General features: G+C 55.0%; 1 protein-coding gene across 1 annotated transcript; it reads left to right on the top strand.

Annotated features, from left to right (window-relative positions):
* Positions 1 to 11539: 11539 nt before the first annotated feature.
* Positions 11540 to 15462, top strand: SPR (sepiapterin reductase). Its single transcript, XM_061440949.1, has 5 exons — positions 11540 to 11621; positions 12640 to 12710; positions 12871 to 13246; positions 13883 to 14173; positions 14314 to 15462. The coding sequence occupies exons 1-5, from the start codon at positions 11540 to 11542 to the stop codon at positions 14502 to 14504; spliced, it is 1011 nt and encodes a 336-aa protein (XP_061296933.1). The 3' UTR covers positions 14505 to 15462.
* Positions 15463 to 15494: the final 32 nt, after the last annotated feature.

Raw genomic sequence — 15494 nt, 5'->3', positions numbered from 1 at the left:
GGGGCGGGGAGCGGCCGCCCGGGGCGGTGTCAGCGGCCCCGGGCAGGCGGAGGGGGCAGAGCGGGGCGAGGCGGGGACGCGGCCCCATGGCCGGAGCCGTGCGTGAGCCGTGAGGGGCAGAGCCCCCTGCCCGTGGCACCCATCATGGGGAGGCGCAGCCCCATGGCAGGGACCTCTGTGGCCTTCTCGCGTTGAGGGACGCAGAGCCATGGCCACGCCGCGCAGCGTGGGGAGAGGCAGACACCATGGCAGCAGCATCCCCTCTGAGCGGACACAGCCCCGGGGCAGGATCCGCGTGTGTCCCGTAACGGGACGGAGCGCCATGGCCGTGACATCCACCGTGGGGAGGTGCAGCCGTCACGCAGCAGCGTCCCTCCCGAGGGGGCACAGCCCCATGCCTCTGGTAACTCCCGGGGGGGGCACAGCCCCATGGCCGGATCCTGCGTCCTCCCCTATGAAGGGGCGCAGCCCCATGGCCGGATCGTGTATCCGTCATCCTCCCCTGTGAAGGGGCGCAGCCCCATGGCCGGATCCTGCGTCCTCCCCTATGAAGGGGCGCAGCCCCATGGCCGGATCCTGCGTCCTCCCCTATGAAGGGGCGCAGCCCCATGGCCGGATCCTGCGTCCTCCCCTATGAAGGGGCGCAGCCCCATGGCCAGATCCTGCGTCATCCCTATGAAGGGGCACAGCCCCATGGCCAGATCCTGCGTCATCCCTATGAAGGGGCGCAGCCCCATGGCCGGATCCTGCGTCCTCCCCTATGAAGGGGCGCAGCCCCATGGCCATGAAACCGACCATGGGGAGACTCAGCCTCCAAGGCGGTGGCACCCGCCAGGAGGGGGGATAGCCCCTTGTCCATGACACCTCCCTCTGGGGCACAGCCCTATGGCAGCATCCCTGTGTCCCCTTTAAGGAGATGCAGCCCCGGGGCAAGGACCTCATGTGCCCCGTGAAGGGACACAGCCCCATAGCAGCAACACCCCCTTTGAGGGATCACAGCCTCGAGCAGAGGCGTTCCCTTATCTTGTGAGGGATGAAGCTCAGCTCCCCCTGCCCCATCCTGTCCCTCAGCTCCATAAAGGATGTCACCCCCATCCTGAAAAGCTGCCATTGACTGTGGTCCCAAAGAAAGCTCCCCGCTGACACCAAACCCCTTCCAGCTTGATCCTGAAACGTCCCACCAGCTCCTGAGCTGCAGCGTCCCATCCAAAAGCTGCACAACCCAAGAGGCATCTTCACCCCAGGACACAGCAGAGCTTCCTCCAGAAAACACCAGGAGCCCCCAGAAACCTCCGTGGATGTCAAGGTCTCCTCAAGGTTTAAGGCTGCAGCTCCCTCCTTTGGAAGCAGCTCTTTGTTACTGCGATGACTTTGTGTTGCGAGAGCGACGCTGCAAGCATCCCGTTCCCAGGCACGCGTTATCAGGTGCAGCGGAGCCGTCCTTGCACAGGAATTCCATGCTCTGCCAGGGGCACGGTGGGGATGGAAAGCAGGACCAAGGGCAGGCTATGCAGGCCACTGAGGGCTCCTGCGTTTGCCTTTGTTGTTTTATCTTCAGAGGTATAAATAAACTACGCTTATTTTATGAGCACCTCTGGCTTCTCTCGCTAAGGTTGGATGCTGCTGGCCTGGATACCCCTGTATCATCACTAAATTAAATGGGATAAAAGAATTCCCCAAACGCACCACAACTGGAACAGCACAGGAGGGGCAAGGAGAGCCTGGTGGGAGCTTCACGTGTAGTACACCAGCTCTTGCACATCAGCCTACGGTTGCCAAGCAGGGTGCAGTGCGATGGATGTCACTTCGGACGTGTTGACACTGCAGTCACCATGGAGACGTGGTAGAAGCTTTAGGAGGACTGAGAAGCAAAGAGACACATCAGTGGTGGAAGGAAAGGGGATAAAACAGCCGGGTGGTTTCCAAGCCCCGCAGCCTGATGCTGCCTTTGCTCGGATGGGGCCGGAGCTGTATCGGGGGGAAGCACTGTGCATTTTGTGCCTGCCTTTGCCGGGTGCTGCAAGGAGTGATTTAAACATGTTTTGTGCCTCAGACCATTGAGATGAGCTACCTGTGGCTATGGGGAATGTAGAATGTACTGGTTGGTGCGTGTTACATACCCAGCTCTGGTGTAAAATCTATAGGTACCACCGCCTACCACTGTTAGCAGCTAAGATTATGGTTTTGTTCAAGTTAGAGTTTGTGCTGTTGGGGACTGAGCCAGTGCTCCTGAAGTAGGTAGCAACTACTGTGTGGTTTTCACTGAGCTTTAAAAGCAGGGTTAAACAACAGTATTCAAAGAGTGAGCAGCTGGTACCAATCCGTAATGGTTTTAATGACAGAATGAAGCACAGAGCATAGAATGGTTTGGGTTGGAAAGGACATTAAAGATCACCCAGTTCCAGCCGTAGATCTCTTTTTACCCTTGCCTGGTAGAGTTAAAAGTCTGTTATCAAGTCTTTGGTGTTCTCATCTGGTCCTGTGTTTTGGGATCACCCAACCTCTTCTTTGACCAGATGAGCACATTGAGCTCTTGCAGCCTTTCACTCGAGGGCACATTTCCCAGTAATTTCCTCATTTAAGCTTTCTGGGGGGCAAAAATCACCATATTTCAAGGTTTTCCTTAACCTGTGGGTGCCAGAAGTGGATGGAGCGGTGGCTCTTGTCAGAAACACAAAGAGAGCATGATCCATCTGCTCCTCCTCAACGTTGTGTCGGTGCCATCGCGGGTACCATTAGCTGTTGGCCACAGGGTCACGCTGAGGCTGATGTTCAGCCAATTACTCACCATCACCTTCAATTCCTTTCAGGTCACTGCCACCTGGGATAAACCTTTCCATTCTGTAAGAAAAGGCACATTCTTTGTCCCTGGACACATGGCATTTGCTCACCATCCCATGAATATTCATGGCTTGCGTCTGGCTTGCAGAGCAGCCTGGGACATGCCCTTATTGTTTGCTGCCCCACAAACTTTGTACCATTTGCAAGCCTGTCCTCAAGGAGTTTATTTATTCTTGCCAGTCACTGACATAAACATGCTGGATTTCTATTGTTGGCGTTTATTAATCATATCATCATGCAGAGCCAACACAAATGTGTCAAACACGTCTGTTACCAGCTCATAATCGCATTGAAAAACCATACTGAGTTTGCCTGACAGAGTCTATTGCCCTGAAAACCGTTGGCGACATTAACTCTGATGTTCCCTTAATGTCCTGCTAATGAAGTTCTATAGAATTGTTTTTGTGGGACTGATAAAAGCCTGATGGAGCTTTAAACACTCTCCCTTTTCGTTATTGACCTCTCCTTGGGTGTTTTCCAGTCCTCCAGAACTTCCCTTGTGTTCTAAAACTTCCTAAAGAGATCATTGTAACAGGTTGGAAACCTTGAGCAGCCTTTGCACAGCCTCTTACACAGGTTACCTGAGGCTGCTGGTCCAAAAGTCGTCATCACTGTCTACAGATCACTGTGGCACCCAGGATCTTCCCAAATTGAGGAATGATTGTAATTCTGCCATTTCACTGGAGCGATACCATCAGAATTTCATAGGATTATGGGATCCCAGCCTGGTTTGGGTTGGAAGGGAGCTTAAAGCTCCTCCAGCTCCAACCCCTGCCACGGGCAGGGACCCCTTCCACTAGAGCAGCTTGCTCCAAGCCCCTGTGTCCAACCTGGCCTTGAACACTGCCAGGGATGGGGCAGCCACAGCTTCTCTGGGCACCCTGTGCCAGCGCCTCAGCACCCTCACAGGGAAGAGCTTCTGCCTAAGAGCTCTTCTCAGTCTCCCCTCTGTCAGTTTAAAGCCATTCCCCTTGGCCTGGCCCTACAGGCCCTTGTCCCAAGCCCCTCTCCAGCTTTCCTGCAGCCCCTTCAGGCACTGGAGCTGCTCTAAGGTCTCCCCTTCAGGAGCCTTCTCTCCTCTTCTGAACAAGCCTGGAGAAGAGAGTTTCTTTTCTCCTCAAAAAGCTCTTTCCTATGGTGCTCATTGTGCTTCCTCATGTCATGGCCTTACTTTACTGAACTCTTTTCTCCCTGCTGCTTCTTCCCTTCCCGTTGCCTCCACACTCCTCTGACCGCACCTATGCTCAAGTAACAGCAGGCAGGCGCGCTGCCAGCGCTGCTCTTACATTTGGGCTCTGCGGTGTCATTCAGACAACATTTCCCAGTGAAACAAGGGCATTGTCACACAGATCCAGGGATTAAACGTGGAAAGGAAGGAACAAGCGAGGCCAGATGCTCCTGACCTGGAACACCAACCTCCTGCAGGGACATGGGGGAATCTGAAGCAACCTCCTGGGGTAAGGACTGGAGCCCCTGTGGTTGCTTCCACATTCTCCTCCTTCATCCCCAGCCTCTTCCTGCTCCTCGCTTCTGCCTTCACCAAACTCCTTAAGCCATAACCCCGCTCCCAGCCTCAGCATTTGCTTTCTCCTGCCCAACAGCTTAAAGCTGGACGAGGAGAGGAACGTGGTATTTCTAAAGCAACAAGAACGCCCCGGGTGCTGACTAAGCACACAAATCACCCGCTTCTGTTTGCTCTGGGTGTGCAGCAGCCTGCTTTCCGTCTTAAAGGCTGACCTTTAGCACCCTCCGCTTCAACCCTAAGGGAATAAATCAACCTCCATCGCCCAGAGAGGTGCCTGCATTTCATTCATCCCTCCTCCCTCAGCCCCTTTCCCCATTTTTCCATGCGGTGCCAACTCAAAGCATCCCCTGTAAGCCTACGAAACGCAATCTTGGCCGTTCCAGGGGGGCAAAGCTCAGGAATTCGCTGCCCTTTGTGCAGGATAAAGGGCAGGACTGGAGCTGGGATGGAGATGCAGAGGAAGTGAGGAGCTGCAGGGGGGCCGGGCTGGCTGCTCCTGGCTGTATGGAGGGTGGAAGAAGTGCTGTCAGCAGTTGCTGCTTCTGAGCAGGGCCACAGCTCCCTCTGCACTGACCGCTGCTATCCCACACACTCTGATGCCACCCACAGCAGCCCCAGCAGCCGGCCTGGCTTGCCAGAGACCCCATACAGCAGCACTGCTGTGGTCATGCTGCTCTCATGGAGGTTCCCTCATCTAGACCTGGCTCTGCGTGGCTTATTGCCCCCAGGTGCACCCATCTGCACATATCAGTAAGCACAAAGGAATCCCGTCTTCCCCAACATAGATACATGGATAAATCCATGTTTTCCAGCCCTAGACTCTGTGCTTATCTGAGGTTACCTGCTTGGGATAGACCTCGATGCTTCTACTCATGACTCTTTGTTTTCTCGTGCATTTTATTATACCTTTTTTGTCTAAATACAGGAAATTAGTAGCTTGGACAGAGTGAAACGGGTGGATTTCATCCGTCTTTCAGCCTTTGTGGAGCATTTTCAGAGCCGAGTTTCTGGTTTAACCAAATACAGGGATGGGGAATCTCTGGTGGTATTTCTGGTGTGGAGCTCTTTAGGCGAGCTCTACTGGGATATCCAAAGTCATGCCAAAACACACGTGGCACGGGGGAGCCAGACAGGATGTGAAGACCAAAGTGATGGATCCCCATCGGCTCCTTAGCTCTGGGCTGTTCAGCTGAACCTGGGAAGCTCATGCTGGCAGAGAAGGAAAGGGCTGGTTTCCCTCTCTTTGTTTAGAAGCAGAAGGGCAAACACATTCACCCTTAAGCTGGAGGGGGCATGATATATTTCTATTCCACAGACATCAGGAAGTGGTTAGCACCATTGCAAGCGCTAAGCTCTCTCTGCCACAGCTCGGTGCTGCCTGGCTCATGGTGACAGCGAGCAGATGGGATCATCATTTATGAACAGCAAGGAGAGCCTCCCTCCTAACCCCTATCAAGGGCAATTTCCTCTCTGTGTGTTCCCCTTCTCATCGCGGATAGCAGCAGGAGTGAGGTCCCCACTGTGCCACTCGGCCCATCCTCATTATCCTTGCTGCCATGGACCCCGGCCGGATAGCAACCCCACTGTACGGAGCAAGACATCTGCAGGCACCCGAGGCATCTCGTCCTCAGGAGGTCACACCATTAGCTGCTGAACATGATGAATCCCACAGCTGGGGTGGCCTTTGGGGCAGCCAAAACAACAAGCAGAGCTCAGGAGCGAAAACACAGGCATCCCTTCCAGCAGCCTGTGGGTACTCACAGCAATGACAGCCCCAGCCAAGGCCACCTTGTGTGACTTCGAGCCCTGCCCTTCTTGGGTGGTAAGAGCAAGCAGAAATACCCAGGGCTCTTCCTGAAAGCTATTGTTAACAGGCCATGCAGAGGGAATTTAGCACTTCCTCTCCAACACGTGTGAGCCCTGGCAGCGTTAGGGCTGCTCCAAAGTACCAGCTCCATGCATTCCCACCATGCCTGCAGCGTGTGGGGTGGGTTTTCCCCTCTGGAAGCCCTCCTGCTTTCTTCTGGGTTTGTGGCGCTCCTGTTATACCCATCAGAAGGTGCTGGGAGCATTGCAAACACACATGCACCATAAAACGGTGCCAACAGCATCCACGCCGGAGCGACAGCGTGGCTTGGGTGACTTCTCCAGATGAACCCAGTGCGTGCCATCATAAATGATGGGTAACTTGGGCACTTCTGGGAATACACCAGTTGATGTTTGACATCAGCACCAGCAAGAGAAACGTTTCTGCCCTGGCACTTCTTTGCTGGCGTGCAGCACTGATGGTTCATGGAGCCGAGCCCCCAGACCCCACGCTGTCCTCCGGGGTCCCGGGGCTCAGGGTCTGACCTCGGCTCCCTCCGGAGTTTAAATGCCCCTGACACCTAGTGCTGGTACTCCCAGCTGCAGCCTGAGCTGCGAGGGAAGCCCCAGTCCCATGGTGAAGGTGAAGAGCTGCCTGCAGCATGGAAGAAGTGCCTGCACCTTGTTGTCCACACCAAGACCCTGGCTGAGCAGCTCCTTCGGCCCCAGGAGGGTCTGTGCCAGGCTGCTCATCCTCCCTCCCATGCATGCTCACCCAGGGATGAGGTGATGCTCATATTCCTCAGGGAAAAATCCTCCCTGGACCAGCTCCAGCAGTCACACGTGGCTTCCCCCTGCATTCACCCAATGCCACTCAGGCAAAGCCCTTTATTAACTCTGAGGACAACCCCCCCTGCAGCGCTGATCCAGCTCTGGGGCAGCAGCACAAGAGGGACGTGGAGCTGTTGGAGCGAGGCCAGAGGAGGCCATGGAGATGCTGCGAGGGCTGGAGCAGCTCTGCTCTGGAGCCAGGCTGAGAGAGCTGGGCTGGGGCAGCCTGGACAAGAGAAGGCTCCTGAAGGGGAGACCTGAGAGCAGCTCCAGTGCCTGAAGGGGCTGCAGGAAAGCTGGAGAGGGGCTTGGGACAAGGGATGTAGGGACAGGCCAAGGGGAATGGCTTGAACCTGCCCGAGGGGAGACTGAGATGAGCTCTTAGGCAGAAGCTCTTCCCTGGGAGGGTGCTGAGGCTCTGGCACAGGGTGCCCAGAGAAGCTGTGGCTGCCCCATCCCTGGCAGTGCTCAAGGCCAGGTTGGACCCAGGGGCTTGGAGCAAGCTGCTCTAGTGGAAGGGGTCCCTGCCCGTGGCAGGGGTTGGAGCTGGATGAGCTTTAAGTTCCCTTCAACCCAAACCACTTTGGGATCCTATGAGCTAGGGAAGGTGTTCTTGCAGCACAGTCACATCTGTACAGCAGGTCGCCTTCCAGGCCTTTCCAAGCTCTGTCACCTTCCCAGCCCACATTAAATCACTTCTGAAAACGCAGTGATGCCCTTTCTGCTATGTACAGCCCTTCCCCTTCCTTCTCCCGTGCATTAGATGCTTTCATACTGTATCTCTTGATGTACTATTCAAATCCCCAGCCAACAGCAACCATTTCTGCTTTAAAACATATCCTCTTGAGAGAGCTCCAGGGCAGTCCAACCAAAATGCACTGGCTCCTAGTGATTGCATTAAATTGTACTGTGCTCCCTGCCCTGTTCCAATACAGCCTCTCTGCTCAGCTAGCAGTTGCCACTTCTCGAGTCTTTCTTCTATAGGGAGAATTTCTCTATGTGAACTACCCATGCAGTCCTATGGATCTGGCTGTTATTCCTGATGCTACGTTCCCTACCCTTATGGCAAACCATCTCCTTTTCTCCCTGAGGTGCTCTGGCAGCAGCACTTCAAGGTGCTTGGAGGAAGGATAACAAAGGTGCTGGTACCTTTCTGTCCCTGAAGACACAGAGCATGAGACTGCAGCAAGCCTTGGAGTTGCTGAGTGATGCTTAGGATTGAGTGTTCTCCAAGAGAAGTGAAATAGCCACTCTCAAGCATGATTGTATTGAGTTGAAATCCAGTGGAAAAAAGCAAGGGGCTGTCATGGGAGATGGAGAGCATCTGGTGAAAGAACACAGGTTAACTTCCACAGCTACATAGGGAGAGCTCTGGATATCACCCTGAGCATCACCACGCTGCTTACAGAGGGTCTCCACCACACACTGTGTCCATCAGGCAGCAGGAATTCATCTTGGACAATACAGTTTTAGCAATGCTATTAATACTAACAATCTCAAACAACACAGATAATGCCCTTTGTGGCAGAAAGTGGCATTCAACACATCCTCACAGTGACTGGCTTAAAAAGCAGCCCAGGGGTTGAAAGGAGCTGATCTAAGGGGGATATTCCACAGCTCACCTGGGTTATGCAAACGTTTTTCTCTGTTATGTCAACCAGTCTTTATAGCACGAAAGTGCATTAGCTTGCATTATCTATATGCATTAGCTCACATTATACACTCTGGTGTGGTAGTGGAATTCTACTGGAGACTTTGGCATTGTTCATGCTTACGTAAAACAAACCAAAGGACAGCTTGGCCCTGGAAATAAGGACTTTGCTTCTTGGAAGCTTCGAGCTGACCATGAGGGCTAAAGGATACCCAGGACAATGAGATAAGGCAGCATCCCAGCCTCTCTGACCCGGCTTTGAAACCCTCCCAGCATCATCTGGTGTCGTAGATGAGGAACTGCAGCAAGACTGACTCCAGGCACGTCTGGAACACCAGAAAGGCAGGAAAAACGCTGCAAAACTGTAGTGGTTTTGTATTTACTATGCTTAATAACCAAGGTGTGCGTGTGTATTAGTGGTGAGTCAAATCACGTTGAACCCGGATGCTGGAAGGGTGCAAGAACACCACGTAAAACCCCACCAGGGTGCTTCAATTTGGCTGGGACACCTCATGTCCCCATATGAATAAATATTTGCTCTTGTAGCTTGTGTCCCAGCCTCTCTTCTTGGTCAGTTGGGGGTGGCTGTGGAGTTTTACAGCACCCATTGGGTGGAATTTGCCCTGGCAGGATGGAGGATGCTGATGTCCTTATGCTCCTTTTGCCCCCTTCCACATCCGCCCCTGCAGCTCGACCTGGCTTTACAAAATGGAGTAGATTTACACCAAGATGCAAGTTCCTCATCAGTGACAGGGATGGGATTTTGCTGCAAAGCAAAGCAAATACGTGGGTGCAGCGATGAAAGAAGTGATGCTACCGGTGCTGATGAAGCAAAGGAAGAGGTCACAGATAACAAGTCTTCCGGCCCAAGGTTGAGGTAGCCACCCACACCAAAAGAACACGGGGTCTGGCATTGGTAAATGATGTGACTGAGCCAGAACAGCAACTACAGCAGCAGGACATCCCCCAGGAACTGGTGGTGAGAGAAGTAATGAATCCAAATCATAGAATCCCAGACTGGTTTGTGTTGAAGGGAGCTTAAAGTTCATCCAGCTCCAACCTACCATGGGCAGGGACAGCTTCCACTGGAGCAGCTTGCTCCAAGCCCCTGTGTCCAACCTGGCCTTGAACACTGCCAGGGATGGGGCTGGAGCCAGGCTGAGAGAGCTGGGCTGGGGCAGCCCGGACAAGAGAAGGCTCCTGAAGGGGAGACCTGAGAGCAGCTCCAGTGCCTGAAGGGGCTGCAGGAAAGCTGGAGAGGGGCTTGGGACAAGGGATGTAGGGACAGGCCAAGGGGAATGGCTTGAACCTGCCCGAGGGGAGACTGAGATGAGCTCTTAGGCAGAAGCTCTTCCCTGGGAGGGTGCTGAGGCGCTGGCACAGGGTGCCCAGAGAAGCTGTGGCTGCCCCATCCCTGGCAGTGTTCAAGGCCAGGTTGGACACAGGGGCTTGGAGCAAGCTGCTCTAGTGGAAGGGGTCCCTGCCTGTGGCAGGGGTTGGAACTGGATGAGCTTTAAGGTCCCTTCAACCCAAACCAGTCTGGGATCCTATAATGATCTTCTGCACCCTTTGGTGAAGCCAGGTAGCAGGTCAGGTGGAATCAATGGTTTATAGGAAGGAAAGGCCTGCAAAACGTTGGCCTTTTCCCCCCAGCCCAGCTCTGTGTTGAGCACAGCTACATGGGACAGGATGCGGTGGCAGGCTGGGAACTGGGGCAAGACCATGATGGATGCAGGAAACCGGAGCTGCCAGAATGGGAAAGGGGGAACTGGCAGTCACTAAAGCAAGTTCTGCCATCAAGAAGCTACTTGTGAAGAAAATACGCATTTGCTGCCTTATTTTTTTGCTGATGATCTTCATTTTGCTGAACGTGTAAGATTTGCTTTAGCAAAACAAATATCACTCTTGGGTTGCTGCCATACCATGAATTTTTAATGCTTTATTAGAGCGCTGGAGGGTTTCAGCCCAGCCTACAGCTGCTTAATGGAGCGAGGCTCCACTTTGTTACCTCTTAGGCACCGCAGGGACCATCTGTCCTGGGGATTTAACAGCTGGGAAACCAAGCCCAGCTGGAAGCTAATTCCACACAAACCAGGTATCCCTTGGCAAAACCCTCTTTGTAAGCTGTGTGTGTCTTGATGCACAAAGGTATTCGTAACTTAAAAAGGCTTTTAGGAGTCTTTGGGATTAGATGGATCATCCGCTACATGATAAACACGCAGTGCTCAGTGTCAGAACTACTGATTGAAGAGGGAAAAGCTGCACAAAAGCTTTCTCCAAGAGGAATGATGGAGTGGCATCAGGCAGCACAGTGCCAGGGCTGGGGAGGTGCGAACATGGGGATTCCATAGAATCATAGAATCATGGAAAACTAGCTTGGAAGGAACCTCGAGATCATCTGGTCCAACCTCCCCAGGCACAGCATGACCTAGACTGGATGGCCCAGCACCCTGTGCAGCCCAATCTTAACAGTGACCAACGCTGGGGAGTCCCCACCTCCCTGGTGAGATTATTCCAATGGCTGCTTGCCCTCATTGGGAAACCTTTTCCTCTTCTGTCCAGCTGGAATCTCCCCAGCAGTAACTTGTGCCCATCACCCCTTGTGTTTTCTATGGGATTCCTTGTCCAAAGGGAGTCTCCATGTTCTTTGCAGCCGCCCTTTAAACACTGGACCATGGTGACAAGGTCTCCCTGAGCCACCTTCTCTCCAGGTTGAACAATCCCAGCTCTCTCAGCCTTTCCTCACACGCTTCCCATTCCTTGGATCATCTCCATGCCCCTTCTCTGGACCCTCTCCAGCCCATCCACAGCTTTTTGTACAGCGGGGCCAAAACTGAACCCGGTATTCCAGGTGTGGCCTGACCAGTGCTGAGCAGAGCGGGACAATGACGTCTTCATCTCTGCTGGTGATGCCCTTGCTGATGTTCCCCAGCACCCTGTTGGCTTTCATTGCTGCAGCCACCCACTGTTCATTCTTATTGAGCTTGTGTCCCCCAGGACCCGCAGGTCCCTTTCCACAGAGGTGCTCCCAGCCAGGCAGATCCCAGCTTGTGCTGCACTCCAGGATTGTGCTTATCCAGGGGCAAAACTTGACACTTGTAAGTGGAGGGGGAAAAAATGTAGTAATTTTCTATATAATGTAATATATTCTATAATCCCAGCATTGTTTGTGTTGGAAGGGACCTTAAAGCTCATCCAGTCCCAACCCCTGCCACGGGCAGGGACCCCTTCCACTAGAGCAGCTTGCTCCAAGCCCCTGTGTCCAGCCTGGCCTTGAACACTGCCAGGGATGGGGCAGCCACAGCTTTAGTGAAAATAATGCATTAAAAAATAAATATTGGAGAGAAATCCTAGTGCAGCCACACATTGGCCAGGGAGGGTGCGGCTCTCCCTGGTGTCCTGGTTCCGATCCCAATACTGATCCCTATCCCCATCCTGATCCCAATCCCTATCCCGATCCTGATCCCAATCCCTATCCCGATCCCAATTCTGATCCCAATCCCGATCCCTATCCCCATCCCAATCCTGATCCCTACCCCGATCCCCATCCCAATCCTGATCCCAATCCCTATCCTGATCCCAATCCTGATCCCTATCCCGATCCCCATCCCAATCCTGATCCCAATCCCGATCCCAATCCCTATCCTGATCGCAATCCTGATCCCTATCCCAATCCCTATCCCGATCCCAATCCCAATCCCAGTCCTGATCCCTATCCCCATCCCTATCCCGATCCCTATCCCCATCCCTATCCTGATCCCAATCCTGATCCGTATCCCCATCCCTATCCTGATCCTGATCCCTATCCCCATCCCTATCCCAAACCCAATCCCCATCCCTATCCCGATCCCTATCCCCATCCCTATCCAGATCCCAATCCCGATCCCCATCCCCATCCCAATCCGCTGCTGCCCCTCCGGGTACCCGCTGACCGACGCGCCACTCTGACCACGCCCACCCATCGTATGTTCGTCATCTGACCCAGGCGACAGCGCTGACCAATCGGAGCTGGCGGCGGTGCCGCCGCTGTCGGAGAGCCCAATCACAAAGCTGCGGGTGAGCAGAGGGCATGAATGGGGCGGGTCACGTGGTGCGGTGTTTTGCCGCGCCTCCTCCGCCCTGGGCAGGGATGGAGCCGGGGTCGGGATCGGGATCGGGATCGGGATCGGGATCGGGATCGGGATCGGGATCGGGATCGGGTCCGGGTCCGGGTCCGGGATCGGGATCGGGATCGGGATCGGGATCGGGTCCGGGTCCGGGTCCGGGTCCGGGTCCGGGTCCGGGTCCGGGTCCCGGGCGCTGGGGCCCGGTCTCCTGCGTTCTGACGGGCGCTTCCCGCGGCTTCGGCCGCAGCCTGGCGCGGTTGCTGGCTCCGCGCTTGGGCTCGGGCTCGGTGCTGCTGCTGCTGGCGCGCTCGGCGGCGCCGCTGGCCGAGCTGGCGGCCGAGCTGCGGGGCAGCGCCGCGGGGCTGCGGGTGGAGTGCGTGGCCGCCGACCTGGGCTGCGAGCAGGGGCTGCGGCAGGCGACGGCCGCGCTGCGGGAGGTGCTGCCCTCGGGGCCGCCCGGCCGCCTGCTCCTCATCAACAACGCCGGTAACGACGGGAACCCTCGTCCCTTTCCTCCCTTCCGGGTTGGCAGCCATCCCCTCCCCTCCCCTCCCCGCGGCAGCGGGGCTCAGCCCTGGCGGGCGCGCCCTCGGTCCTACAGCGAGGCTTGATCGGTGCTTTGGGTGCCGGTGAGCAGGCAAAAAAGGGAAGGAGCAGGAGGGATTTCATCCTGCCTGGATCCCGTTATTGTGTTACATTAATGAGCTAGGGGTGCCGAGCAGGGATGGTTCGTTGCCGGGACCACAGTGCTTTGCTGCTTGTAGAGTCATAGAATGGCTTGGGTTGGAAAGGACCTTAAGATCATCCAGTTCCAGCCCTTTGACATGGGCAGGGGTACCTCACCCTACACCACATTGCCCAAGGCTCTGTCCAGCCTGGTCCTGAACACTGCCAAGGATGGAGCATTCACCACTTCCCTGGGCAACCCATTCCAGTGCCTCACCACCCTCACAGTAAAGAACTTCTGCCTTATCTCTAACCTGAGCTTCCCCTGTTTGTTTGCACCCGTCACCCCTCGTCCTATCACAACAGTCCCTGATGAAGAGTCCCTCTCCAGCATCCTTTTAGACCCCCTTCAGATATTGGAAGGCTTCTCTTAACTCCTGTGTCCTTCTTTCCTAGGCTCCCTGGGAGACATCTCCAAATCCTTCCTGGATCTCACTGACCCGGGTGAGATCAACAGCTACTTTGCCTTCAACGTCACCTCGGCGCTTTGCCTCACCTCCCATGCCCTGCAAGCCTTTGGGAAGAGGCCTGGCTCCAGCAGGACCGTGGTGAACATCTCCTCACTCTGTGCCCTGAAGCCCTTCAAGAGCTGGGCCCTGTACTGCAGTGGGAAGGCTTCCCGGGACATGATGTTCCAAGTGCTGGCACTGGAGGAGCCGGATATCCGTGTGCTCAACTATGCCCCAGGTGAGGAGGGTGCTCAGTCATTCATTTGCTCCTGCCTTTGTGGATAAGATTCCTGCAGCTAAGCCAGGTACAGAGGGAAAAATGAGCCCCAGGTTTTGCTTTCTCCTCCTGGGATGTGGTTTTGGTTGCTCTTTCCCCAGGTCCCCTGGACACGGACATGCAGCTCTTGGCCCGGACTAAGACTGGAGACCCTGCGATGCGGCAGCATTTCCAAAGCCTGCAGGAGAGCAGGAAGCTGATAGACTGCACCGTGTCAGCCCAGAAGCTGGTGACTCTCCTGGAGGAGGACACCTTCCCCTCTGGTGCCCATGTGGATTTCTATGACATCTGAGTTCCTCTCACCTCCGCCTTTGCTTCCTGCTTTGCTCTCTGATGAGCCTTGTGTTTGGTTGTAGAATCACAGAGCGTTTTGTCCCTGCATCCCTTGTCCCAAGCCCCCCTCCAGCTTTCCTGCAGCCCCTTCAGGCACTGGAGCTGCTCTCAGGTCTCCCCTTCAGGAGCCTTCTCTTGTCCAGGCTGCCCCAGCCCAGCTCTCTCAGCCTGGCTCCAGAGCAGAGCTGCTCCAGCCCTTGCAGCATCTGCATGTTCATGATCACCTTGGTGACCTTGTTTGAGTCCTGGGTGCTCTGCAGCTTTCAAGAGAAGACCTCTTGGTGCCCTAAAATACCCCAAGTGCCCCAGTGGGATTGAGGAGCAGTCACTGCTTTGCTGTAGCTGTGGAGCCCTCCTGGGTACCCACGAGCAGAAGGAGGGGGTTCTCAACTGCTGGGAATGGGAGACCAGAGGTGCTTTTTCCAAGGGTTAAAGCTCTCCTGCACAGGAGTGTGTGCGAGCCAAGGAGGTACCAAGGCACATGAGGCCAGGTCAGAAAGCCACCAAGGTGGTCTCAAAGAAGCCAACAGTAGGGTTAGAGCTGAGTGTCCCCATGTCTGTCCCTGTTGCCCCTCAAGAGCTGTGTGCTCAGCAGCTGAGCAAGTCACCAAAGAGCAAAAGAGCCATTCCCAGAGCCCTGACTTCATTCCCTGTCTCAGCAGTGCCTTGTCCAGACCCTCCTGCAGTCCTGGGATGGTCTCTGGGTGAGTTCTGTGCCTTAAGACATGGAGCAAAGCCTGTCCCTGGGGGGTTGTTGTGCCCAAAGGCAGTTGATGGCCAGGAGAGGGAGCTGCCTGTGGATGAGATGTGAATCTGGGGGGGGCTGGTGGGGTCACCAGCTTCCCTAGACCTGTGCCCAAGCACAGTACAGGTTAGAGTACACCTGAGGCACAGCCCTGACTTCATCCCATGCTCCTGTTTGCCTGGATCTGGGTTTCAGCCCCTCCTG

The sequence above is a fragment of the Pezoporus flaviventris genome, unplaced genomic scaffold (genome assembly GCF_033815535.1).
Source record: "Pezoporus flaviventris isolate CSIRO_AGI_PZ_B2104156 unplaced genomic scaffold, CSIRO_AGI_Pfla_v1 ptg000188l, whole genome shotgun sequence".
In the NCBI taxonomy this organism is placed as follows: domain Eukaryota; kingdom Metazoa; phylum Chordata; class Aves; order Psittaciformes; family Psittacidae; genus Pezoporus; species Pezoporus flaviventris.
This window is presented reverse-complemented; position numbering and strand designations above follow the sequence as displayed.

Coding starts and splice junctions, on each gene's coding strand:
- SPR (XM_061440949.1), top strand. CDS start 11,540: ATGACGTCTTCATCTCTGCTGGTGATGCCCTTGCTGATGTTCCCCAGC. Junction 11,622..12,639: donor CATTGCTGCAGCCACCCACT/GTTCATTCTTAT, acceptor CATCTGACCCAG/GCGACAGCGCTGACCAATCG. Junction 13,247..13,882: donor GCTCCTCATCAACAACGCCG/GTAACGACGGGA, acceptor CTTCTTTCCTAG/GCTCCCTGGGAGACATCTCC.